At 35.9% G+C, this 26,650-nt stretch overlaps 2 protein-coding genes and 1 long non-coding RNA gene across 6 annotated transcripts; 1 reads left to right on the plus strand and 2 right to left on the minus strand.

Moving 5' to 3' along the window:
• Nucleotides 1–433: 433 nt before the first annotated feature.
• Nucleotides 434–23,370, plus strand: LOC109149518 (BEACH domain-containing protein B). Of its 4 annotated transcripts, XM_019297321.1 has the most exons (42): nucleotides 434–670; nucleotides 881–964; nucleotides 1,045–1,261; nucleotides 1,570–1,633; nucleotides 2,998–3,229; nucleotides 3,780–3,920; nucleotides 4,228–4,554; nucleotides 5,630–5,852; nucleotides 6,150–6,218; nucleotides 6,535–6,981; nucleotides 7,196–7,523; nucleotides 8,310–8,771; nucleotides 8,852–9,007; nucleotides 9,108–9,257; nucleotides 10,004–10,159; nucleotides 10,278–10,319; nucleotides 10,487–10,831; nucleotides 11,029–11,202; nucleotides 11,546–11,706; nucleotides 12,010–12,322; nucleotides 12,400–12,832; nucleotides 12,954–13,290; nucleotides 13,447–13,635; nucleotides 14,756–15,020; nucleotides 15,230–15,415; nucleotides 15,498–15,716; nucleotides 15,799–15,975; nucleotides 16,385–16,500; nucleotides 16,683–17,147; nucleotides 17,274–17,487; nucleotides 18,149–18,370; nucleotides 18,471–18,938; nucleotides 19,019–19,357; nucleotides 19,566–20,015; nucleotides 20,104–20,150; nucleotides 20,260–20,353; nucleotides 20,549–20,755; nucleotides 21,154–21,279; nucleotides 21,369–21,740; nucleotides 21,822–22,053; nucleotides 22,396–23,067; nucleotides 23,101–23,370. In XM_019297321.1, the coding sequence occupies exons 3-42, from the start codon at nucleotides 1,140–1,142 to the stop codon at nucleotides 23,241–23,243; spliced, it is 9,885 nt and encodes a 3,294-aa protein (XP_019152866.1). In that variant the 5' UTR covers nucleotides 434–670; nucleotides 881–964; nucleotides 1,045–1,139; the 3' UTR covers nucleotides 23,244–23,370. The 4 variants fall into 4 exon arrangements, with proteins under 4 accessions (XP_019152866.1, XP_019152867.1, XP_019152868.1 ...); XM_019297322.1 differs by lacking the exon at nucleotides 881–964; XM_019297323.1 differs by lacking the exons at nucleotides 434–670; nucleotides 881–964; nucleotides 1,045–1,261; nucleotides 1,570–1,633 and having other exon boundaries at nucleotides 3,098–3,229; nucleotides 4,228–4,559.
• LOC109149520 lies at nucleotides 10,824–15,083 on the minus strand. The gene is made up of 3 exons (XR_002048964.1): nucleotides 15,072–15,083; nucleotides 14,492–14,495; nucleotides 10,824–10,904 (listed from the first exon to the last, which is right to left on the minus strand). It is a non-coding gene; the product is annotated as an uncharacterized LOC109149520 (long non-coding RNA).
• A 980-nt stretch (nucleotides 23,371–24,350) lies between the features above and the next one.
• Nucleotides 24,351–25,882, minus strand: LOC109149132 (UDP-glycosyltransferase 91C1-like). Its single transcript, XM_019296782.1, has one exon. The coding sequence runs from the start codon at nucleotides 25,779–25,781 to the stop codon at nucleotides 24,372–24,374; it is 1,410 nt and encodes a 469-aa protein (XP_019152327.1). The 5' UTR covers nucleotides 25,782–25,882; the 3' UTR covers nucleotides 24,351–24,371.
• Nucleotides 25,883–26,650: the final 768 nt, after the last annotated feature.

Below are 26,650 nucleotides of genomic sequence, written 5' to 3' on the forward strand. Positions count from 1 at the left end.
TTGTGGTATAGTGGCATGAAGTGATTCTCCTAAGTATTTATGGACATATACTACATTGTAACGGAGTAACTAGTACTAACAAAAACTTGTATTTTTAATATCATTAAATTAAATATACGCAAAATTTAATTTAAGAAAAATTGTAATTTATACTATTCACAAATATGCAAATTATAAATGTCAATTATTAGTGGTGTAAATGTTACCTCTTAATTTTCAAAACGTGACATATATTATCTTTTCATAATAGGAAAAAGAAGAACAAATGAAGAAATAAAAAATGAGAAAAAAAATATGGTCTTCGAATAAGGAAGAAGTTGGATAACTATATTTATACCACTAATAATTAAAAAGTGACATTAATAACTGACATATTTATGAGGGAGATAATTACAATTTTCTCTTAGTAAAATTATATTGCACGCGACCAGATGCCGATTTGGTGTCATCTTGATGCAGAGGAGATTGATTACATGTACATATAGCCAATCCATTATCTATACACGTATATACGTATGAATACACAAAACATACATATACAACTATTTTCAGCTCTGATTTATCGCTGACTCCATTAAAGCTTCAAGGAAAATCGACCGAGTTCTAGATCTTGAAGCCTAAAACCCTAGGAATAGTTTCTGATTTCGTCTGAGCCATTCGATTCAATCAGGTAATTATCAGCTTTTGCATTAATTTATTTTCAATCAATTTATCGTTCACGTAGCTCCTTCAATCATTGACCTCACTGGCTCAGCTTCATAATCCCCGTCTGATATATTCATTGAGAATGATGCATACTTATGCATTGTTTATATAGTATTGTGAATTCACGAAAATAAAAAGTGCTATATTTCAACAGCTTCAATTTGTTTGTTTACAGAATCTAATTCGTAGCAGGAGGAGCTTATTGTTTCGTAATTGTGTTTTCAATGACTTTGATATATTTTGCTGCCAGTTAAATGAGGTTTGTTTCAAATAATTCTCTGTATGAATCAATTTTGTTGCTGTGCTTTAATTTTATGCTTATTATTTGATTGGAAATAGGAAACGAGAGAGTGATATGTGATGAGGGGCTGGAATAGCCTTCTGTATATTGGCTGTTGGTTTTTCATACCTTGATTGTATCTTCTGGGGTAAGTATGAACATCGTCAAGGGTGTTGCTGACCTTATACGAAGGAGCTCAAGTGGCTATGGTAGTGACTCCCGGTCTGGGTCATCATTTGAGAGATTCTCTCCTCCAACTCCATTAATCCAGTTTAGGTAATACTACCTGCTATTGTGTTCTCGCTTGTGTTTTGGTAAATAAATTATTCTTTGTAAGTAGACACATGTAGTGCTAAGATCAACATCAACTACATTTCTGTTTTTTGTCGGGAGTTGGATGAAACATTAAAAAGATCCCAACATCCCATTAGCTGAATGATTTGCCAAGTGACTATAATTCTTGTGTTCCTTGCTCACTGTTTTGAACCGATTTGATTTACACATTCTTTTGTTTATCCAATATGAAGTATATGAGTTTACATCATTTATAGACCAATCTCACTTGGTAATTCCCCCCTTTCCAGTGAAAGTGGTGATGAGGCTATTCTAAATGCACTCTGGGCAAGATATGAGAATGTCTCCGATAAGGTATGTGAAAAGATGTTCTCCTGAACTGATATAGCTTCTATAGGCAATGTGCTGGTTATATTGTGGAACTATTTGAAATGGGTTTGTTTCATCTTGCCATTTTAGCTTTATATGTTGCAAAAATGTCGACTCAAATGTCCTGGTTACTTCCAGGGTCTTTTCAAATTAAACTTCACTTTCTGTGAGGCTAAAAGAATGGTGCCAACTATTACACTTGCCAATGCCTAAATAGAAAAAGTTGTTTGTCATATCACTTCTGGGCACCATGTGTACTAAATAACATGTGGTTTAAACTAATTATCTAATAAATTTATAAATTACATATAAATTCCCCTTTTTAAGCTTAAAAGTTGTATGTTATCTAAAATAAAAAGTTTAAAAGTTGTAACGAAATGAAAAGAAGACATTCAATTTTAAAATAGGTACTTCATTTATTGAGTAATATATGCATGTGATGTGAGTGGTGAAAATGTTTGAACTGTCTATACTCTCCAGGATTTGGGTTCCAGCTGTATCCAGTATCCAAAGCTGAAACAGTAAATCAGACTGTAATTTGTGGTGTAGAGTCTTCTTCTTCTTCTTCTTTTTCCCTTAATATAGTTGGAGGTTTATATGAAAAAGACTCAGCACTTGTGTCATACTTAGATTGGTTGCTGATTTTCATTTCTATCTTCTTTTTCCTTTTTGCATGCAAATCTTTGATGCTATATTCATTTTTGGTACCTGACCTACTCTTTCATAAGGGTTTTGCTATCTCATTAAAGGATCTAATCATTTTATCAGTTCCCTTTTTTTTTTTTTTTTTTTTCATTATTTTTGGCATAGAAGGACCATTGCATCTAACTTTTGATTTGCTGGTAAATTCATATGCCAAATTATAATCTCTATCTTATAAGATGTTTCACTCCAATGGCCAGTAGATATGTATCCTCAGAAAGACACATCTTGTCTCTACACTCTAGACTCTACTCTGAAAACTGTTTTTGATCCATATTTTGTTCTCTATGCTGCCAGCAGCGTATCTTCGCCCTTTCCCATTCTGCAGCATATGTTTGGAATTCAGGGACTGTTTTACCTTTATGGAGTGAGCTGGACTGTTTATATTATCTGGTGTCATTCTAGGATTTGATATCTCACAAGTTATGTGCTTGTCATAGTTCTAATTAGTGTGCAACTATGTTTAATTTCGGTGTTGATCAATACTTATTACATGAATCGTTTTTAGCTTAGCTTCATTGTATTCCTTCACTATTAGCTAGCAAATGAAATATTTTGTCATGCAGGGCTTCTTCTGCTAATATGCATATTTGCTTCATTATTTTTCCACCTTACAGCTCTATTAACCTGTTTGAATAAATTTTCAGATGGAAAAGAAGAGGTCATTTCAAATTTTCTTGAAGCAATTCCTTCTCGTATTTCGAAATTGGGAACCAATTAATCTTGCCCAATCACGGGAGGTTGTTTCCGTTGCATCTACTACAGAGGGTTCAAAAGTTGTTACTGATGTTGTACTTGGCTGTTCATTTGGTCATCCTGCCGAAATTATTCTATGTTTAATTGAAGAGCTTGCACAAATAACCATACTCATTAATGAATGTAAGTTGGCTTTATATTTTCTAAAGCAAGCTCTGTAGTCTATATTTCTTCCTACTTAGTTAAGTCTCTTAAGTGCTAATTGCCTGGTTGTACTGGATTGCTTGTCCAGTGATATTTTTGTTTGAACATTTTTTTTCCTTACTTTTCCTTTTCTCTGGAGGGGTTGACTGGATAAAGTGGAAGATTTTCACATTCCTCACAACTTCACTTTGCTTTGTTAAAAAGAGAAAGAGAAAAACGTGACCCACCTTTATCCACCAAGAGGTGTGTAGATAATATTGGGAAAATTTAGAAAACGATACTGTTCTTGGCAGCAAAGATCTGTGAACAATGCACCATTGTGTTGGTGTCTGCTCACTTGGTCTTTGGACACTGTAGCATTTCTCTCTTGCTGGCTTAACCTGGTAAAGTGCTTTAAGGCAATGTGCTCTAAGTAGAGGAACCCCTTCCTACAATAAATGACTAATTGACATCCTTGCGAACATTATAAATTCTTGTTTTCTCCCTGAAAATATTATGTTTAACTCCATCATAATGCTATGAAGTGCAGATCAGTTAGGAGCTTTGTCTACCATAACATCTGAAGGTTTGCCTGTCTTGGATGCTTTGACTGTTGTGATTCGTTCATTGCACAATTGCCGACTTTTTGGCTACTATGGTGGGATTCAAAAGCTTACAGCGTTAATGAAGGGTACAATTTCTCTCATACTTTGTCCTTTTTATTCTTCCATTTGTTTTAGTTGCAATTGTTGTATGTTTGCTTTGGGGGAAGGATAAGAGTGGTTAATGGAGATGATACGCATTATCTATATGATACTTTCTCCAAATGTAGTTTTGAATTTTATTTACTATTCTCTGTGTAGAGATCATCCATTCTTGATCTTTCTTTCTACATTTTGATGTGGTCACCCTTTTTTTCTCCTTTCCATTTGGACGTTTATATACCAAAAGTCTTTCACTACAAACTCTCTGAATTTGTGAGTGTTATTAATTTCCAGCCACAGTTGTGCAACTCAAGACCATTGCAAGTGCACTTTCAACAGATGGAAGTTTGTCAAACAGTGTTGTGGAGAGGATTTCAATTTTTCAGAATATTTTAGTACGTGCAGTCTCCATAATAGGCAGCTTTATTAACTTGCAGTCAAGCACATATAAAAAAGCTCATCTAAGCAGCAGTCACTTGGAGTTAAATGTCTCAAGGAGCAGCAGGGAAACAACTGAACCTTCTTTAGACATGAATGATTCTCTTCCTGAAGTAATGTTGCAGTGGCATAAAAAGGCAGTTGTGTCTGTAATGGAAGCAGGTGGCCTTAATTGGTTAGTAGGTAAGGTAGGCAGCTTCATTTGTTTTCCTCTTTTGATTTCCTTTTTTTAAGCACATGCATGGGATTTAAACAAGTATAACTTATGGTTCTATTTCTAGATCTGGGTATTCTCTGGACATTACTTTCTGGAATGATTTATGTATTATTAAGTCCATCAAGATAATTTATTGCTTTTAAGATCTGAGTTTGCCTATTTCTTTGTTGTGGTCCTTTCTGTTGTAAGAGCTTGGTAAACAGGTAATTCAATATACTTATGAAACAAATTATGCAAAACATTAATTGATTCCTGGGAGGAAGACACCCCACTTACTTATCTACCTATCTGCTTATAAAGATGATTTTTTTAGCAGACAAGTATCTTGTAAAAAAAATGGAAATTACAAACTTTCCTAACCTTTGATGCTAATGCTTGTGATTAAGAAAGAAACCTTGATTGTTGAAAATTGGTATACCTTTTGACCTGAGGCATTCTTTGTTAACGTTCCTTAGTTGAGAAGTATTTAATATGCTATTTCTTGTTTCTTGTCATTTGGATGCTTTTATAGGAGAACACACTTTGGTTACACACAGTCAATTTTACATGCATCTACCTCCGTTGATCATAAATACAGGAGAAAGTGCTTTGGTTATAAAATGAAGTGCTATATACATTTCTTGTGTTGAGAAGAAATATAGTCATTTTGCACATTACATCAGCATTCTTTTCGTGGCTTATTATTGATGTGAAGGACCTCACATTTCATCTATTATGTTGGGAATTGATATTTTTAATGCTTGTTATGCCACCAAATGCACTTCAGCTATGCTTATTCAAGAAACTGTATTCACCCTACTAAACAGTATATGCCGCCATTTTCTCTGTGTACAATTAGTTATAACATATTGCACCCCCCCCCCCCCCCTCTCCCTATACTTTTACTAAAAATTAATAAGTCACTGGCTCTTGCTATGCCATTTTAATCATTTTTACTCGATGGCGTAGATAGTAGTGTGAGTCAAATATTAAGATTTAACCATCTATGAACTGTAGGAAGCCACTGTTAATTAATTCTTTTGGTTGAATATTTGATTTCAGAGCTGTTGCGTGTCATGAGGAGGTTGAATATGAAAGAACAACATACAGACATTTTACTACAGAATTTAGTTCTTGAAACTCTTCAATCAGCACTTTCTGATAACCCTCGGGGTCAGAACCATTTTCGAAGTATTGGTGGACTTGAAGTTCTGTTGGATGGGCTTGGAGTTGTATCAAACAGTGCTTTGTTATTAGAGGATTTCTCAAGTTCTGGCACCACTAGGTATTATATTTATTTCAGTTTGTTGCATCTACAATATGATCTTTGGTCTTTCTATTTGGTCCACTAAATTGGAGTGATAGGTTTTCCATTTATTGACTGACAGGTATTCTCTGAGTAAAAATTTAAGATCATAATGAACCTGGTTCAGTGGTACCCGATTGCAATATTTGCACCTTAGCTCCTTAGTTGATTTACATGATAAAAGACAATGCTATAACTTGGATTTTTCTTGCTCTCTCTGTGTGTATATTATATGAAATATTTTTTTGATAGAATGGATTTCTTTTTTCCTGGCAGGAATAATAACTTCCTACTGGATATTTTCCACCTCCATGTTCTTTTATTGGAGGTTCTTAGGGAGGCCGTGTATCCTTTTTGCTATTCACTTAAATATATATGTTTGTGTGTGTGTAATATTTGCCTTTCATACTTCGTGGAAATACTAAAAGGCCACAAGGAGTTGTTTGATGCAACTGTAAGTAGTCTTTTTCTTGAAGAAATCTATTTACATAATTGGATTTCAAATTGCCTGTTTAAAGCCTTCATTTTCAGCTTCTTTTCTGTCAAATTCATTTCAGTTAAAAATGAATGCCTAAACATCAATTCACTTGATTTTCTTCTCTTTTTAAATCTATATGAGTAAACTGTGCAAATGATCACTGATGTCCTTGACCTGAACTAGCTTTGGAAATTTGAACAATATGCAATTCTTATCAGAGAATGGAAGGGTGCACAAGTTTGCAAATAGCTTTTGTTCACTTGCATTCACACTACAAAAAGTCAGACTGGATGGCAATGACTTGCCATGGGACGCTTATGATAATAGTGATGACACAATTTCCACTGAAGCTAAAGGGACAAAGGACTCTGCCACAGTTTCAGTCAAGCTATCTTATTTACAAAGTTGGAATGATTATGTTGCCAAGATGAGCACTGCCCTTTTTTCTTTTCTTCTTCCATCAGAAGTTAGCAAACTACATAGAGCTCAAGCATCAGTCGGAAGAAGTAACTTGTTAATGTCTCCAGCTTATGTTGAACTTTCTGTAAAGTGGGTGATTAGAGTGCTTCTAATAGTTTTTCCATGTATAAAAGCTTGCTCGAATCAAAGGGAGCTGCCTAACCATTTAAGGTATATCCTCAAGTGTTTGCATATTTTAATCTTCTCTTTCTTTACCTAAATTTATTTACTTTTTTTCTAAGGGTTTTTAATTCCATTGGTTTGCATTGACGAATGCTATTATTTGCATCCCCTAACTCTGCTAATTAGTTAATTAGTTAGTTTTTTTTTTGGTGTTTTAATCCCTCCTCATGTCTAATTTTATGACACTAAATGATTCTCACAGGTTTTTTATCTATATGCTTCAACGTTGTGTTCTCTCTGCATTCAAGACGATTCTCATCTTTTCACCATCACTAGTTGATGTCTTCCGAGCTGAAGGAGCTTGGGACTTTCTCTTCTCTGAAAACTTTTTTTATTTTGACCCTGCTTCAGGGGAATTTTCTGGTCATGATGGGTCCAACTATGAGATTCCACTGTTCAGCAATGAACAGAAGTATGCTGCAAATTGCACAGGTAGTTCTATAAATCTTAATGAAGTTGAAGCTATTCAGAGAGAAGTAATTTCATTCATGGAATTTGTGGCAACTTCAAGTGGAAGTTCACATAACTTGGTTAGTCCTTTGTTCTTCCTTTATCCTCTACTCTGTCAGATGTTACATATCTAGGGTTTTCTCTCCAACATCCCCATCACCTATTTCCTATCTGTTTATCCGGCAGTAGAAGAAGTCCTGTGGTCCAACATCTGTGTTGGATCTCATATGTTGTTTAGTTGCAAGTTGTGTGCATTTTGCATCTCAAGTTTCCTTTGGTTCACATGGTCAGAAAACTGGTGCAACCTATATTTCATTAGCAAGCTTCCTTGCACTGTTAAATTCTGGCAAGGAATGGATCTTTCAAGACTTGCTGATATATGTCATGTTGCGTTCTTTAGAATATTGATCCATTCTTGCATCTAATTCATGTTATCTACTTGCTCCCATTGTCATTGTTTACTCATCATATTCCATTCAATTGTATGTGCTATTAATTTTTTCAAAGAATAAATATTGAACTGCTGATTTAATTTAACATAGTTGCATGGATGTAGAATTGGTCATCTGGTCGTGTTATGCTAAAATAATTGCTCTCTTATCCGACAACTGCAGTGGATGAAACTTTTGTTTCAAACCCACCTGTAACTACTTGTTTGATTGAATATAACTTGCATTGCAGACCTTCTACTCACCCGTGCAAAGCAATGAGGAAAAAAGGGAAGAAAATAAATTTGGTTCTGTATAAAAGATCTGCAATAGATAGTTTCAATTGCTTTTCATCTGTGGTTATGTCTTGGTGTGCGCTCTTTTTGTATTTCGGTCTTTTATATTATACTTATATTTAATAACTTTCTGTTATGATAGCCTGAGTGCTCAGTTCTATTGGATGCCCTTGAACAATCTGCTTGTAATCCTGGGATAACTAATGTTCTTGCAAGGAGCCTGGTTCAAATATTGCAGCTTTCATCTGAGAAATCTGTTTCTTCTTTCAAGACACTTGATGCAATTCCTCGTGTTCTTAAGATTGCCTGTGTTCAGGCCCAGGAGTCTAAGAGAGCTGAAAGTGAAAGTCCTCATGTGGATTCTATTCAGATTGAAATGGCAACTTCTTTTGACCAAGAGATGTTGAGTTCTGCTAAGGCAGTCCAATGTTGGCAAACGAGCATGGCAACTTGTGTTGAAATTTTCACAAGATACTTCTCTCTTATAGATGATGCAAAAAGATTGATGTTGCACAGCTCTGCTTGTGTTGACCGTTTATTTGATTTGTTTTGGGAAGAAGGCCTGAGAGGCCACATGCTTTCTTATATTCTTGACCTGATGAAGGTTCCTGCCTTTGACCCTTCTATGTTTATTTTAGTCCCGCATCTTATTCGATGTTTGACTTTTGTTTTTTGGGCCGGCAGATTATCTCAATATCTGAGGAAGACCATAAAGCAAAACTTTATTTATGTTCGAAGTATTTAGAGACATTTACACATGTAAAGGAACACGAGAACTTTGTAGAATTATCTATTGACTTACTTGTTGGGATGAGAGATTTGCTTTCAACTGACGAAGAGGTATTTTACCGTTAGCATTTTGTATTTTTGCATATAACTAACATGTCAATCGAAATTCTGTTCTGCATATTGATGTATAATTTGGCTCCTGTCTTGCCAGTACTATCAGGCTTTATTCTGTGATGGTGAGTGTTTCATACATGTTGTGTCTTTGCTGAATGGGAACCTTGATGTAACAAATGGTGAGATGCTGGTACTGAATGTCCTCCAAACACTGACCTGCTTGCTTTCAAGGAATGATGCCTCGAAGGTACCTGTTTGTTCTTCTTCAGTTCTAGTATTTGGATTTCATTTATGCATCTCAAGACATACTTCTTGTACTGGCTACCAAAGTATAATTTGAAAATGCTAGCTTGTGCCTGCCCATCAGTATTTTTTAAAAAATTATTATCACTCTGAATTTCAATTGGCCCTTGTACATAGTAATCCATTCTTTGCTCCAAATTGAATCAGTACTCTGTTTCTAGTCAATGCATCTTTTTATCAGAAGTCATGTGCCTTATTGTTTTTGCAGCTAGAAAGTCCTTTTAAAATTTAGGAAGAATATATCTACTATTATAATTTTTAAAAGTAGAAGAACAAATCTAATAATTGAAACTCAACATCATTCTACATCCTTCAACAAGTAAACAGGACTGTTAATATTTGAGATAGAATTAAATTACATTCCTCCAAACACTCAAGAAATATCTATAATGTGCAGTAGTTGGGTATAAAAAGAATTTATAATTCTCAATTGATGATAATGTGCAGTAGTTAGGTATAACAAGAATCTATAATTCTCAATTGTTGATAGGTATTCTTCTCAATGTCACATGCTAATTTTTTATGAAGAGTTATTGCTAGCTTAGCAAATAGTTGGTTAGTTATGTACTTGTACTATTATGTTTCTACTATATTGTGACACCTTGCACTCTTGTAGCATTGGTGATAACATGTCATAGTTCATGCCCATAAATTTCTACTTCACATTAATCTTCTCTTTTCATCTGAAAGGCTGCATTCCGATCACTTGTGGGTGTGGGCTATCAGACATTGCGAAGCATATTGTTGGACTTCTGCCAATGGCAACCGGGTGAAGCACTTTTGAAGGCTCTGCTTGATATGTTGGTTGATGGAAAGTTTAATCTCAAGGAAAACCCTGTGATAAAAGTGAGTGATGGCTCTAATTTAGTTGTATTGACTGTGTGATATTGGTGTTTCTTTGTAGTTGGTTTCTGTTTAAACTGCTTCTCATGTGTTGTATCTGCGTCATTTTTTATTGATTCAGAATGAAGATGTGATCTTACTCTATTTGAGTGTTCTGCAGAAGGTTAGTAATTTATGCTAGCACACTGCACATAATACTTTTTCACTGTTCACTGGGAGGCAGATAAATGCATCTCATTTTAATTCTTTCTACTGAAATATTATCTATGTTTATTTATATTTGTGTAAAGTGATATTGAATCAATTTCTTTCCAATTCATGACTGGGCAGAGCAGTGGGTTGTTGCAGCAACATGGGCTAAATGCTTTCCTTCAACTTCTAAGGGATTCAATATCAAATCGAACTTCATGTGTCAGAGCAGAGATGCTTAACTTCCTTCTTGATTGGTTTGCGCTTGAAGATGATGATGGCGTGGTCTTGAAAATTGCCCTATTGGTTCAGGTCATTGGTGGCCATAGCATTTCAGGGAAAGACATACGCAAAATTTTTGCTCTACTTCGAAGTGAAAAAGTTGGATCTAATCTGCAGTACTGCTCATTGCTATTAACCAGTGTGCTGTCAATGCTAAATGAGAAAGGACCGACCGCCTTTTTTGATCTTAATGGTGTGGACTCTGTAAGTTTAAATTGCCCCAACACAACAAACATCTATCAGCTCACTGGTTGTTTCTTTCCATTTTTTTTGTGAACTCTTTCTTGTTTATTTTTATTTTTAAGTTCCTCTTTGCAGATTTTGTTTAAATGCAGTTAAGCTATTTAAGCTGCTATCTTGACTATGCCACTTTCTTTATAATCTCTGTATGGCACCTGCAGGGAATATCAATTAAAACTCCAGTTCAGTATCCTTTGAGTAAGGGACTTTCCTTTACTTGTTGGTTAAGGGTAGAAAGCTTTCCCAGGAGTGGGACAATGGGGCTTTTCAGTTTTCTTACTGAAAGTGGAAGAGGATGCATTGCTGTCCTTACAAAGAACAGTTTAATCTACGAGGTGCAGTAGTAAATTATGGTATTTTGTTTCTGTTTTCACAAAGGAAAGGCTAATTTTGCTCATACTTAGGTTCTGCTTGGTAAAGCTTGTGGTAATCCATATTCTCCTTCTAGTTATCTTTTGGATTACTGTCTATGATCATGATCTTTGCCAAAATTGGATTATTTGATCTCTAATCTGAATGATATACTTAAATGAGCTTTGCACTTAATTAAGGCTTTGTTCCTTTTGTATTTTATAAAGATCCCAATGGAGTCTTGCCATCCAAATATATTACATATTTCTCTCTTACTATGGCTTAATAATTTTAACAATTTATGGATTACTTTTAAATCTCTTGCAGTCGATAAATCAGAAGCGACAGTGTGTCTCTCTCCATGTGAACCTTGCCAGAAAAAAGTGGCATTTTCTGTGTCTCACCCATACAATTGGTAGAGCATTTTCTGGGGGTAGCCAATTGAAATGTTATTTGGATGGAGTTCTTGTTTCATCTGAAAAATGCAGGTTGCGTTTCATTTCATTATTTTTTGATTCCTTGTTGCTTTTTGTTGAAGAAGTTTGAAGAAGAAAATTGTATATATTGTCTATTTACCCAAAAGAACTGACCACAATATATAGGCAGTGAAAGGAAAGCTAAAAGACCCTAGGGATACTAACAGACATACAATAAAAGCATAGTAAATACAATAAATCATCTCAGCAGTTTTTAAGATCTGAAAAAGGAACATAGGAGAGTAGTAGATATTATGCATTTCATTCTTCTAGAAATGCAAAATTTTGACCAGAACTTTATTATTCTGATTGCAGATATGCAAAAATAAATGAGTCTTTGACTTGTTGCACCATCGGCACAAACATAAATTTCCCTTACTATGAGGACAATTCTTTGCTTTCAATCAACGATTCATCCTCATTTTTTGGTCAGATTGGTCCTGTTTACTTGTTCAATGATTCAATTACTTCTGAACAAGTGAAACTTATCTATTCCCTAGGACCAAGCTACATGTACTCCTTCCTTGACAGTGAATTTGCAGTTGGTTTGGACAGTCCATATAACAATGGATCAATTGATGTGAAGGATGGCCTTGCGTCCAAAATTATTTTTGGACTTAATGCACAGGTTCTTTATCTGCTTTTGGAAATATGTTTACTTCAAATTTTAATACTCTTATTCAACTCTTTTGTGTTCCATATCAGGCAAGTAAAGGCAGAATGTTGTTTAATGTTTCACCAATCTTGGATACTGGGGTGGATAAAAGTTCATTTGAAGCAACTGTGTCTGTTGGGACACAGCTATGTTCCAGACGATTGCTACAACAGATTATATACTGTGTAGGTGGGGTATCTGTTTTCTTTCCTCTGTTCACTCAGATTGAACTGTATGAAGATGAAGATAAGAAGCATGCTGGCGAGACTTTGCTAACTCCAGTTACAAAGGAACGTTTAACTGCCGAAGTTATTGAGCTTATAGCTTCTGTTTTAGATGAGAATTTAGCCAATCAGCAACAGATGCTTCTACTATCAGGATTTTCAATATTAGGGTTTTTACTTCAATCTGTTCCGCCTCAACAGCTCAATTTGGAAACACTTTCGGCTTTAAAACATTTGTTAAATACGGTTTCAAATAGTGGTACGTTGCCCAATTTCAGTTTCTGGATCCTGGATTTGTAACTTTGTACTTGTTAGTTATTCATGTGCTTAATTTTCTGATGTTCTGCTCTGTTAGTTATTCAGTTTCTGCTCTGTTGCAGGCTTGTCCGATATGCTAGTGAAGGATGCTATATCAAATATATTCCTTAATCCACTTATATGGGTGCACTCAGTTTACAGGGTGCAACGTGAGCTGTATATGTTTCTCATTCAGCAATTCGATAATGATCCAAGGTTGCTAAAAAGTCTATGTAGACTCCCCCGAGTTCTTGATATAATACAACAGTTTTACTGTGATGATGCAAAAAATAGTTCTGCTATTGGAAACAAACCAGTTTTACATGCTGTGACAAGGTCAGTTATTGCAGAAAGACCCACCAAAGATGAAATACATAAAATTCGTCTCCTTCTATTGAGTCTTGGTGAGATGGGCCTCAGGTAAATAGTTTCTTTTTCTATACTTATATTAAGAGCAGGTTTATTCTTTTCCTTGATGTGTTGTTCCCAGCAACATTTTTTTTTTCATGGTTTAATTTGTCATTTTATAATGGTTTATTCTAAAAAATGTTCTTTGATATATGTTTGGTTATGCAGGGAGCATATTTCAGTATCAGATATAAATGCTCTTATCACATTTTTTGAGAGTAGCCAGGATATGTCATGCATTGAAGATGTTCTGCATATGATTATTCGTTCTGTATCCCAGAAGCCGCTGCTTGCTTCTTTTCTGGAGCAAGTTAATTTGATTAGTGGTTGTCACATTTTTGTCAATCTTCTTCAAAGGTATGTCTTCTGTCATTATACTGCCTTTTACTTCAAACGGGTATGCTATAATTCTTACTATTATGGGCAAACTGGTTCGGTTCATAACCAGAAACAGAAGCCTTCTTGTTCCTTTTCACTAAAATATTTTTCTTAATTATTTTTAGTTTTTCAGTTTGGCTGGTGAACACTAAAACCTTCTTAGAGATCTGTGGCATTACCTGTACATTTTCTAATTAAAAAAATGGAATCCTGAATCTATAATTGATATCCAACAATCAGCTTTGACATTTTTTTTTTCATCTCACAAGGTGACCGAATAGTTTTATTCATCTTTGATTTAGAAATTTTTTGGTCTGAATACTGAAAATGAGTGCGCAGAACAAATTACATTGTGTTTTCTGCAACCTATGAGGTCAATATTGAGCAATGAAATTAACCAACTTACTGTCATATATAGGTTTATTTACTATCATATTTTTTTGATCAGTTGTGGCAATACAGGTCTAGGGTGATATAATTGCCATTTTTAACTTCTCTGTGCACTTCCACCTTCCTACTGCTATTGTGGGGTTTGTGGCACTTAACATTTATGGATAAAAGCTAATAATAAGCTTGTTACTGATTAAAAAAATCACATTTCTGATGATTCATGATACTTTTTAGGTGTGTATATTTATATGATTTTTCTATTAATTGATGATTTGTTGAAAATGCATTAAGAATCAACAACAGTGCCAAAAGGGACATAATTGAACTGATACATAGGGAAAATGCCATTTAAAATAGTACCGGATCCAAGGAGTGGCATAATTACCTTCACTGGAAAAATAAATTGAGAAAGGGCCAAAAGAAGAAAGAAATTGAAGGAATACACCTGTCTCCTTATGTCCCAACAAAAATGGAGTGTGCAAGCCTAAGTTGTGCCTAAAACTTCTTGACTCTGGTGGTTTTTGAAGGAACAGAGTTTCTCAAGTCTCCATTGGACATACAAAAAACTCTGTAGTCTTATCGTTACCATCCTCAGTCCTCACCCACCTTCCCCTTAGAACTGTAGCCTTCTGAATATATGTTTCCTTTATGTGTATTTTCTGAATGTATTGGCCTCTAAAATATTTATTCTCATGTTTTATTAATTCAGGGATTTTGAGCCTATCAGATTGCTTAGTTTGCAGTTCCTTGGTAGACTGCTTGTTGGTCTTCCGTCAGAGAAGAAAGGATCAAAATTTTTTAGTATTGCTGTGGGACGACCTAAATATCTTTTAGACAGCAGCCACAAGAAAGCCAGTTCAAGGATGCAGCCCATTTTCTCAGTAATGTCAGACCAACTGTTCAAGTTTCCTCAGACAGATCTTCTGTGTGCAACATTGTTTGATGTTCTTCTTGGAGGTGCAAGCCCTAAACAGGTGATTATGTATCATTTTCATTTCTCTTGTGTAATTGTGTTTTCATTTAACATCCACCTGAACAGTTGTATAATCTTTAGTTCAGCAGTCAAATGGTTATCCTTCATGTTTTATGACTTTCATTACTCATATCTGAGGACTTGAGTGTTTATTGAATGGTGAATGCACATGCTATAAGATTCATAAACGCAACTAAATTTTCTGAGCAGGTTCTTCAGAAGCATAGCCAGCTTGACCATCAGAAGAGGAGTAACTCTCAATTCTGTCTTCCTCAGATCTTACCCCTCATTTTCAGATTCTTGGCAAATTGTGATGATCCTACTGCAAGGATTAAAATTGTTAGCGATCTACTTGATCTTCTTGACTCAAATCCTTCGAACATTGAAGCTCTAATGGTATAAATATAAAATATTACCTGGTAGCTCAAGGAAACTGTTGCTTGTAAACTATCTTTAATTACTCAAATTTGTGTGATAGGAGCATGGTTGGAATGCGTGGTTGGATGCTTCTTTGAAGACGGATGCATTGAAGAACTACAAACTCAAGACACATATTCACAGTGACTGTGAGATTAATGAACAAAACTTTATTAGGAGTTTCTACTGTGTTGTTCTTTGTCACTCTATGCATTTTGTCAAAGGAGGGTGGCAACATTTAGAGGAGACAGCGAATTTTGTACTTGTTCAATGTGAAAAAGTATGCTTTTAACTCTTCTGAATAACTTTTAAGTATTTTGCAATTCATTGGTAGCCACCTACAAATTTCTTTGTTTCTTCAGGGTTGCCTCTCATATCAGTATTTTCTTCGGGATCTCTATGAGGACTTAATCCGGAAGCTGGTAGATTTGTCTGCTGAGGAAAACACCCTTGTAACACAGCCTTGCCGAGACAATATGTTGTACCTTCTGAAACTAGTTGATGAGATGCTTCTTTCGGAAATAAATTATAAGCTTCCGGTATATGATTACCCTGAAACACTCTGACTTGTGTTATTTTTTAATTTCCTCATTCCAAATATTTTTAATTGTTTTGTGAGCTAGCGTGAGTTTTTATTCTTTTAAAAAGAATTTTAGCGCTATGTAGAGTTGGCTTTAGCTAGGCTTGTTCGTTGTTTTTGTTTTTTTGTTTCTTTTTTGTTTTTTGTTTTTGTTTAAAATTTATTTTTCTTCCATTTCTGGGTTGATAAAAAAGTATATGTTGAGTCAAATTATTTCCATGCTGCAACTGTGATGCAAGATACAGTTGGTCTCTTTTATTGTGATGTACAGTAGTGATTTCTTTTGTTTTTATTTGTATTCTAACACATCGTCACTATATATGTTATATTATTTTACATTACATTAAGTTTCTGACCATGCCTTGCAGTTTCCAGCTAGCTGCACAAACTTTTCTACTGAGTTCTTAGAACTAGAAAAACTCAAAGACCTTGATTCTGCCTTATTGGAGGCCCTGCAAGGAGAATTTGATGAGAAGTTATCAAGGTATATTTAAATTGATTTTGCTCACTGTCTTCAATAGCTTGACAGCACTCCATTTTTCCAGTGGGTGATGATTATACTAATTGAAACAATTTTGTCTATGTATGTATGTATGTGTGTGTGTGTGTGTGTGTGTGTGTGTATTGGTTCCCGTTCATGCATTAAGCTTCATTTATGCTTCCCAGGAGTATTGAGGTTCAGAAGTTGCCCAACACAAAAGAAGAGGAGAAAATCAATGAAGAGTGGTGGAATTTATATGACAACATATGGAATATTATTGGTGCAATGAATGGAAAGGGGTCAAATAAAATGTTGCCCAAGTCTTCCCCAGCTGCAATTACTACCTTTGGGCAAAGAGCTCGTGGATTGGTTGAATCACTGAATATTCCAGCAGCTGAAATGGCTGCTGTTGTTGTATCTGGTGGAATTGGCAATGCTTTGGCTGGAAAACCAAATAAACCTGTTGACAAAGCTATGCTTCTAAGAGGGGAGAAATGTCCTAAAATTGTTTTTCGACTGATGATCCTCTATCTTTGTAAATCATCCCTTGAAAGAGCATCTCGATGTGTTCAACAGGTCATCCCCCTTCTACCCTGCCTTCTCACTGCTGATGATGAGCAAAGCAAGAGCCGGTTGCAACTCTTCATATGGTACCGTATATTTACCATTTTAATTTTTAAGAGAAGTTTTATCTGGGTTCCTTTATTTTTGTATTCTACATATCCATAGGTGACTATTTATCTGAATATGTGACCTGCAATTGAATTCATATATAGGGCCTTGCTTGCTGTTAGATCACATTATGGGGTGCTGGATGATGGTGCTAGGTTTCATGTTATTGCTCATTTAATCCGTGAAACAGTAAGTTGGGGAAAGTCAATGTTAGCTACAAGTATTGTTGGCAGAGAGGATTCAGCTGATTCAAGCAGCAATCCAAAAGAAGGAAGCTCCATTCATAACCTGATCCAAAAGGATCGAGTACTTTCTGCGGTGAGTCATATGATTATTTTTCCAGTTGCGTATGGATCTTTTCTTTGTGCAGCAATAAGCAAACCCTTGTATGCTCCCCCAAAGGTATTGGTTGGCAACTTCGGCGATGGGATCAAGTTCAATTCTGATTGTATTTCCTTGTTTTAGTATCTTGATCTGTTTTTAATTATAATCTACAAATTGGTTGTAAATTTCTAATTTGTTTAATTTGACAAGCGGTTAATTTCATTTGGGACTAAGATTAAAGAAAAAAATTATTGCACAGAAGTCTTGTTTCAAATACTCAATATTGTGCCAGGCTCCTATTACTTGCATTATCGTACACTTGAGGTTCCTCAATTACTGTGAACATATTGGATTGAAACCATTAGATCTTGGATTGAAATTTTTGTAAATCTGCCAATGAGGCACATTAGCTAAGCTGGAGTTTTATGCCTTAAAACCATTTAATCTTGGATTTAAATTCTTGTTTATCTGAATTTATATTGTTTCTTTGTACCCTTATGTGTTTTATCTTCTTTAAATAACGATATTGTACCCTGATAACTAATTTTAGTTGTATTCTTGTTATACTACACATGAATGTGTGTGCGTATGTATCTTATTTTGGTTTCCATTTTGTTGCATTATGTATCACTGAATTTTATGTGATTGTATCCAGTTTTCTGATGAAGTAAAATATATAAAGAGCTTGGGGGCAGATAGGACTAGACAGTTACAAGAGCTTCATCTTAGGCTCGATGAAAGTATGGTTGTTGATTCTAATCAAAAGAAAACAATCAAAGATGAAATCCAGAGCAGTTTAATTGCTGTTCTTGCCTCAGACAACAAGAGAAGGGATTCTTTCCAATTATCTAAAGATGAGGAGCAGCAAGTAGTTGCTGTAAGCATACAATTTATTTTTTTATTTTAGAATTTTAGATTGCATTATTTTTTATTTGAATTTTCAGTTAATTTTCTTGAATACAATTTTTCTTGAACAGGGAAAATGGATTCATACTTTCCGCTCTCTAATTGATGAGAGGGGTCCATGGTCTGCTAATCCTTTTCCAAATAATATTATAACACACTGGAAACTTGATAAGATAGAAGATGCATGGCGTCGCCGGCAAAAGTTGAGACGGAATTATCATTTTGATGAAAAGCTATGTCTTCCTCTCTCTACTATTGCTCCTACTGACGCCCTTTCTCTTGCCAATGATGGAAAATCTGGATTTGGGGCCAATATTCCAGAGCAAATGAAACGGATTTTGCTGAAAGGGATTAGGAAGATTACAGATGAGAGTTCTTCAGAATTAAGTGAAAGTGATGCTGAATCTAGTGGTCCTGTTTCTGATGACCCAACTGATAAACGGTTCTCAGATGTCGTCAAAGACATTGGTGATCAAACAGACATTGCTCAGGACAGAAAAGATTGCTCCTCTTCATCAGCTGAAACTGAAAATAGTGAGGTATGATATAAAATCCACACAGGAAAGCTTTAACTTATAGGGGTCAAATTCTTCATTGCACGTGTTTCAACAATTTTCAGGTTCTCTTGTCAGTCCGCTGTGTTCTGGTTACACCAAAGAGAAAGTTAGCTGGGCATCTGGCTGTCATGAAGAAGTTCTTGCATTTCTCTGGTGAATTTTTAGTGGAAGGCACTGGAGGATCATCTGTCTTCAAAAACTTTGACTCTTCAGGTATGTTTGATCTGAGCAAGCCTGATCAGGTAGGTGGAAGCCAGAAGCAGAATATTTTTAAATGGGCCATCAGTCTTGATCTGGATTCTGAAAGAGGAAGAGCTATTGATAGCATAAGTGCATTATGTGGGAATGCTCAAAAGAATCCCAACAATATCAAGCGCCATAGAAGATGGATCATCTCTAAGGTATACTAACAGTTATTTATTGAAGAGTCTTTCATGCCTGAGTGTTGCCAGTTATTATTATTATTATTATTATTATTATTATTATTATTATTTTGGGTGGGGTTATGTCAGAGGGTTGGAGTTGTACTCCTATCCTTAGGTCTAGTCGTCTAGAAGGCCATACCTTGTGTATGGATTTAAAGTTTCTTCTACTGGCTACCAACTGTAGGTAAAGGCTGTCCATTGGACTAGATATTTGCTTAGATACACAGCAATTGAGATCTTCTTCAACGACTCTACTGCTCCAGTGTTTTTGAATTTCGCAACACAAAAGGATGCAAAGGATGTTGGCAGCTTGATTGTAACAACCAGAAATGAATCTGTGTTTCCTAAAGGATATAGGGACAAGACGAGCATTATTTGTTTTGTTGATCGGCGTGTTGCATTGGAGATGGCAGAAATCGCCAGAGAAAGTTGGAGGAGAAGAGAGATTACAAACTTTGAGTACCTGATGATTCTTAACACCCTTGCTGGAAGATCTTATAACGATTTAACTCAGTATCCTGTGTTTCCTTGGGTTCTGGCTGATTATTCTTCAGAGACTCTTGATTTGAACAAGGCATCTTCTTATAGGGATCTTTCAAAACCAATTGGAGCACTGGATCCAAAACGGTTGGAGGTCATCAGCTCTCTACTTCTTTGGCTTGGTTCTTGAGTTCATAGTCAACTATAGTATCATAAGATTTTAAAGTTATTGAATTTGGCAGGTTTTTGAAGACAGATATCGTAACTTCTGTGATCCTGATATTCCCAGGTAATCTATGATTTGTGCTGTGCATTACCTTGAATAAGCATATTTCTTAACCATATATGCCTTGTAAATGTATGTGACATGGGTTAATATCTAAATCTTCCTTTGGCAGTTTTTATTATGGATCTCATTACTCTAGCATGGGAATTGTGCTCTTTTACCTTCTTAGATTGGAGCCTTTTACATCACTCCATCGTAATCTGCAGGTAATTGACTGGTTGTTCTGCAAATGGCTGTTTTCCAGTCTTTGAGTCATTCAGTTATGGGTATACTAACCATTCAAATTATCAGGGTTATTTAGAATGACCATTTTGGTACTGAATTAGCCTCTTTTTCATCTTGATTTGTCATCTTTAACTCCACTGTTAACTCTTACTATTGTATGGCCTTTGCCATTATAGGGTGGAAAATTTGATCATGCTGACAGACTTTTTCAAGGCGTTGAAGGCGCATTTCGGAATTGCCTTACTAATACAAGTGATGTCAAGGAGTTGATACCTGAATTCTTTTACATGCCAGAGTTTCTTATTAATTCAAATGCCTATCATTTTGGAGTAAAACAAGATGGAGAACCATTAGGTGATGTTGTTCTTCCTAAATGGGCTAAGGTATTTTATGTCCCTGCATATTTGCTTTTCTGAATTCTTGTTGGGTCAATCTCAGTAAAAAAGGATACTGTAATCCTTTATGTTTTTATGACGAATTTTGTAACTCAACTGTTCATTAACTTATTTCAAACCCAGTAGCTAAAGTTCTCAGCAGAAAGTGTGTTTTTACCATAGCTGGGATGTAAATGATCAGATTTATCCATTGGGTGGACATACTTATTTGGTTGACCGAAAGAATGCAAGCATTCCCTTGCAAAATCTGTGTATCTGTATTCCTTTGGAGTAACTTTTAAGGTTGCTTGTATAATGGCTATAATGCTCCTAAAATTCAGTTTTCTGTCTTTTCAATTTTCAAATGATGAAATGCAAAGAACTTAGTTTGAAATCTGTTTACACAGGGTTCTCCTGAAGAATTCATAAGCAAGCATAGGGAGGCCCTTGAAAGTGAATATGTTAGCTCAAACCTTCACCATTGGATTGATTTGATCTTTGGTTATAAACAGCGTGGAAAACCAGCAGTTGAGGTATGGCCAACAAATTTGTAGGGCAGCATAACTAATGCAGTTTACTTATCTTGTTTGATTCTCACTGAATTTTTTATAATGTCATACAGGCAGCAAACATTTTTTACTATTTAACTTATGAAGGTGCTGTTGATCTGGAGACAATGGAAGATGAATTGCAAAGTTCAGCAATTGAAGATCAAATTGCTAATTTTGGCCAAACACCTATTCAAATTTTCCAAAAGAAACATCCTAGAAGAGGACCACCAATACCAATTGCACATCCTCTGCAATATGCGCCCGATTCTATCACTTTGACTTCAATTGTAGCAAGTACTGCTAATCTTCCATCGACTGTCTTGTATGTTAATGTGTTTGATTCTAGTGTTGTCCATGTGAACCAAGGTCTCACCATGTCTGTTAAGATGTGGTTAACAACTCAATTTCTGTCTGGAGGGAACTTCACCTTCTCTGGCTCACAGGTGCTATCTTGATTCATATTGGGTTAATGTATTAAAGCTATATAGTAGTCTGGTTTTCATGGTTTCTTAAATCTTTTTCAGGATCCTTTCTTTGGCATTGGTTCTGAAATCCTTTCTCCTCGTAAAATTGGGAGTCCTCTGGCAGAAAATATTGAACTAGGTGCACAATGCTTTGCAACATTACCAACTCCGTCTGAAAACTTCTTAATATCATGTGGCACTTGGGAAAACAGTTTTCAGGTCATATCATTAACTGATGGAAGAATAGTGCAGAGCATTAGACAACATAGAGATGTTGTCAGCTGCATTTCAGGTAAACTTCACAATCATGTCTTAACATCTGCCTTAATGGATTATTTTACACTATTACCACCTCTGGTTCATTATATTGCTTAGTGGAAATTTAAACAAGGTGAGGTTTACTTGTGACTTGTGAGTGTTTGGGAAGTTATCCATTTACAGTAGTTAAATTATTTCGGGACTAACTTGAAAACGAGGTCACTAAATTGGTATTAGTTGGTATGCATAGTATTCTACTCTGGCCATGATTTCTATTGCCCATTAGTATTAGGTTTTTCGCCATAAAATGATAGTATTTGGTTTTATTAGCTAACAAGCGTACATGATGATTATATTTTGAACATGTTTATTGCAGTGACATCCGACAGAAGCATCGTTGCTACAGGAAGTCATGACACAACAGTTATGGTCTGGGAAATTGTCCGTGGCAAAAAGCGAGTAAAACATGCTCAGCAAGAGGCTCCTAATGTCATTGCTGAGACTCCATTCCGTATACTGTGTGGACATGATGATATAATCACTTGCTTATATGCAAGTGTAGAGCTTGATGTTGTTATTAGTGGATCGAAAGATGGAACTTGTGTCTTCCATACCCTACATGATGGTAGATACATAAGATCTATTAGGCATCCAACTGGCAGCCCGTTGTCAAAGCTCGCTGCTTCTCGCCATGGCCGGATTGTTCTTTATTCTGACGATGATCTTAGTTTGCACCTGTACTCCATTAACGGGAAACACATCGCCTCTTCCGATTCCAACGGCCGTCTCAACTGTCTTGAACTCAGTTGCTGTGGTGAGTTCATGGTTTGCGCAGGCGATCAAGGTCAGATTGTTGTGAGATCTATGAGCTCACTGGAAATCGTGAAAAAGTACAGTGGAATTGGCAAAGTAATAACTTCACTGACTGTTACACATGAAGATTGCTTCTTAGCAGGGACAAAAGATGGAAATCTTCTTGTTTATTCTATTGAGAATCTTCAAATCCGGAAGACAAGTGGTCAATTAAAGGCCAGAGCCTCTGTATCATAACAAATGAGCAGCTGACCCCCCATGAACGAACCAACTGTACATTACTATTCTTTGAAGTTTGAAGTGAAGAAAGACCTCCTCATTGTTGATAGTATTAGAAACATAGTTTTGACAACATTACAGTTGTGTTATCTATCTGTGTTGCAATGGACAGTGGTGGGTGTTTGGCCTTGAGTTTTGTATAGTTGGGGTTAACACCTAATATCATATAGGAAAGGACAATTATGTAATTTAAACAAATTTTATTTTATGATATAGAGTCACCAATGAATCAATGAAGCTGTTAGTTATCAAGTGCATCCAATAATGTGCTCTTCTCGCTTTCCTTTCATTCAAGAGATATAGTGATACGATTTCATATAAGACTTTCCTTATTTCAACATGGATGCATTTTCATTTTTTTTTCAAATTGTGGATTATGATCCATACCATATTAGGAGGTGGACTATTAATAAATATTCATTATAGTATACTAAGTATTTATTTTAAGTATTTATTTTTAATATATTGAAAATTCATTATACAACAAATTTAATATATACCCTAAAAATGAATTTTCAAAAAATGTATATTCTATTTTAAAGATGAAGATTACAACTAGTTTTGTTGTAATGTAGACCAAGTTTCAGGGTACAATAATTATATGAGTTCTACTACATGTACCCTTAATCTTACTTTCTAAATTTTACTCCATGATGTGACAGATTATGACAAGCTATTTTTTTCATGTGAGTCCCAACACACAAGTATCAATCGTTATGCTGTGCATCCGTATGCACCATGCATGGTGCATACGGATGCCAAAACGACGTCGTTTTATTAAAAAACGTGCGTCTCCCCTTTAAAAAAAATTCAGGTTCGATTCTCAGCAACAACATTATATTGTTCATTCATTCTGGAATTTTAGTTCATAGATTATGGAATTATAGTTCATTGATTATGGAAATATAGTTAATCGATTATGGAATTGTAGTTCATCGATTCTGAAATTTTAGTTTATAGATTATGGAATTTTAGTTCATTCATTCTGGAATTTTTAGTTCATAGATTAGATTATGGAATTATAGTTCATTGATTATGGAATTTTAGTTCATATATTGTTGCTGGGAATCGAACCTGTTTTTTTTTTTAAAGGGGAGACGCGCGTTTTATTAAAACGATATCGTTTTTGCATCCGTATGCACCATGCATGGTGCATACGGATGCACAACATAATTTGCCCACAAGTATCTACATCAAGATTTTGTGTGTGAGACCTAATTATATTGCCCTGAACAGTAATTAGTATAGGCCCATCATTTTTCATTCTGAACCCATAAATTTTGTCTTCTTGTTTCTCAAATAATTAACAAAACTGTCCATGCAACTTCCATTTCTATCTCCATCGCCGAATAATCCTTTCATTCTCCTCGCATTGGCTCGTAGTGACTCGCCCTCTTCACTCAGTACTGCCAACTCGACTGACTCGGCTACTGCATCGCTCGTGAACGATCCATCTCGTTCATCTCTAGCTATTTCTACTCCCACTTTCTTTCCCGCTAACAGCCTTGCATTCAATCCTTGGTCATTCATCACCGGAAACATAATCAAAACGCGGCCGCAGCACAGTCCTTCTATGACTGAGTTCCACCCGCAGTGAGTCAAGAAACCCGCAATCGCGGGGTGACTCAGTATCTTAGCCTGCGGGACCCACTCCGTGGATACCACCCCGCGGTTTCTAACTCGTTCTGTGAACCCAGTAGGGAGCATCTCTGAGTAGCCTCGTGTTGACCCGGGTGGGTTTCTCAGTACCCAGAAGAATGGCAACCCGCATTTGTCTAACCCGGTAGCCAACTCGCGCAGTTCAGTTTGACTCAGTGTCGCCTCGGTCCCCAGCGCGACGTAAATCGCCGAGTTCACTCGCTGTTCATCTAGCCATTCCTTGATCTTAATCCATGCCGGATCACCCCCGTCTTCCGGTTCCGGCGGCAAAACGCCGATGGATATCACCGGCTTATTGTAAAGCTTGCAAACCAGGTCGAACCACTCCGGTTCAAACTCGACGCAAGTTCTGAACAACACGATATCACTCCCATCTACAGCTAAACCGAACCGGACCTCGTCCGGCGTACCGGACTCGTTCCCGACGGCGCCGTCGGCATACTTCATAACTTCATGCGGGCGGTAAACGACGTCGGATTGAAAAGGAACCCAATTTGGGGCAACCGTGACAGCCTCGGGATTAAAATCTCTTCCACCATTGAGTATTACAGATGGAGGGCCAATAAACGCCATAGTTGCAGCAGTAAAGAGACTCAAATACGCAGATGAGATCTTCAGCTGAGATGCAATTCTGGGAAGCCAATGAGAGGCATAGTCATAGATGATCCAATCTGGGAATGGGTTTGCGTTTTGAAGAAAATTGGCTAAAGGGGACTCAAGATTGTCAAAGGCTATCTTCAAGAACTGAGCTTTCTGGTATGGAATGTCCATAGAAGACTCAGCATGGTCTGGCAAGTTTTCAACTTTAGGAAGGGGGAGGCTAACTAAATGTATGAAGGGGGCTAGGTGAGAGGGTGTTGTTGGCAATCTTTCAAGGTTTCTTGGAGTGGATATGAAGGAGACTTTATGGCCTCTTTGAGCTAAGCATTTTGATAGATGGTGGAAGGGTATGAGATGGCCAATGGCCAGCCATGGGAACATAACTATATGCAGAGGCTTTTCAGTACCCATGAAGAAGAGAGATTAGTGAAATGCTGCAGAGTTAACTAATTATTGGATTTGGGACTAATATATGATACATCATCTATATTCTAGTGGTATCTATATAAGAATGAGATACTGGTATGTTTTTTATTGGTTAGAGCAGAAAGTCTTGGTCCATTTTGATGGCTTCAAATCTTCAATTGTCCAGTTAGCCCGCCTGACAAGGTAGTTATTATAAATATAATAATAAAAAAAATTATCCATTTGTCAGACTCTGCAGCAAGCGGCAATTCCTTGGAGGTCAATACTACTGCTAGCAAATTGCAGCAACTTGCTTGGAGGATTAATGTTATAACTATCCTATAATATTATATTTACTTATTTATTAGTCAGTATAATATTTTATAGAGTTAATTTTGAATTTACTCTTTGACTATCATTCATTATCAATTTTAGTCATTAATTTTAAAAGCTACCAAATATAATCATGGAGTATTAAATAATTTTAAAAGCTACCAAATATAATTATATAATCATATAATCATTGAGTATTAAATAATTTTTAATTATAATCCACGTTAGCTTTTTGTGTGATGTTAACATTAATAGTAAAATTGGAAAATCAAGACTGGTACCCCTTCAAAGGGTAAAACTTTGTATCAACTATTAACATTGAGGATTCACAAAGAAATGTTAATAGTGGATTACTGGATTATAATTGTAAATGATTCAATACTCAAGAAATTTGATAGCTTTTAAGGTTAAGGACTAAAATTGAAATTAACTCTGTGTTATATGTTTTCTAAGTTCACCGCTCCTGTTATGGAGACTAGTGGAGGAGGTACGAATATAGTAAAATAACTAGAAACGTACAATTTGCAGTATATTATAGTATT

This window comes from Ipomoea nil, unplaced genomic scaffold (genome assembly GCF_001879475.1).
Source record: "Ipomoea nil cultivar Tokyo-kokei standard unplaced genomic scaffold, Asagao_1.1 scaffold2159, whole genome shotgun sequence".
Taxonomy (NCBI): Eukaryota; Viridiplantae; Streptophyta; class Magnoliopsida; order Solanales; family Convolvulaceae; genus Ipomoea; species Ipomoea nil.

What these genes read in the sequence shown, in the direction of transcription:
- LOC109149132 (XM_019296782.1), bottom strand. Translation starts at nt 25,781, where the DNA reads ATGGGTACTGAAAAGCCTCTGCATATAGTTATGTTCCCATGGCTGGCC.
- LOC109149518 (XM_019297321.1), top strand. Translation starts at nt 1,140, where the DNA reads ATGAACATCGTCAAGGGTGTTGCTGACCTTATACGAAGGAGCTCAAGT. An exon ending in ATATTCTTGACCTGATGAAG is followed by an intron (nt 8,772 to 8,851) that starts GTTCCTGCCTTT and finishes TTGGGCCGGCAG; the next exon opens with ATTATCTCAATATCTGAGGA. An exon ending in TTTTTGGACTTAATGCACAG is followed by an intron (nt 12,323 to 12,399) that starts GTTCTTTATCTG and finishes GTTCCATATCAG; the next exon opens with GCAAGTAAAGGCAGAATGTT.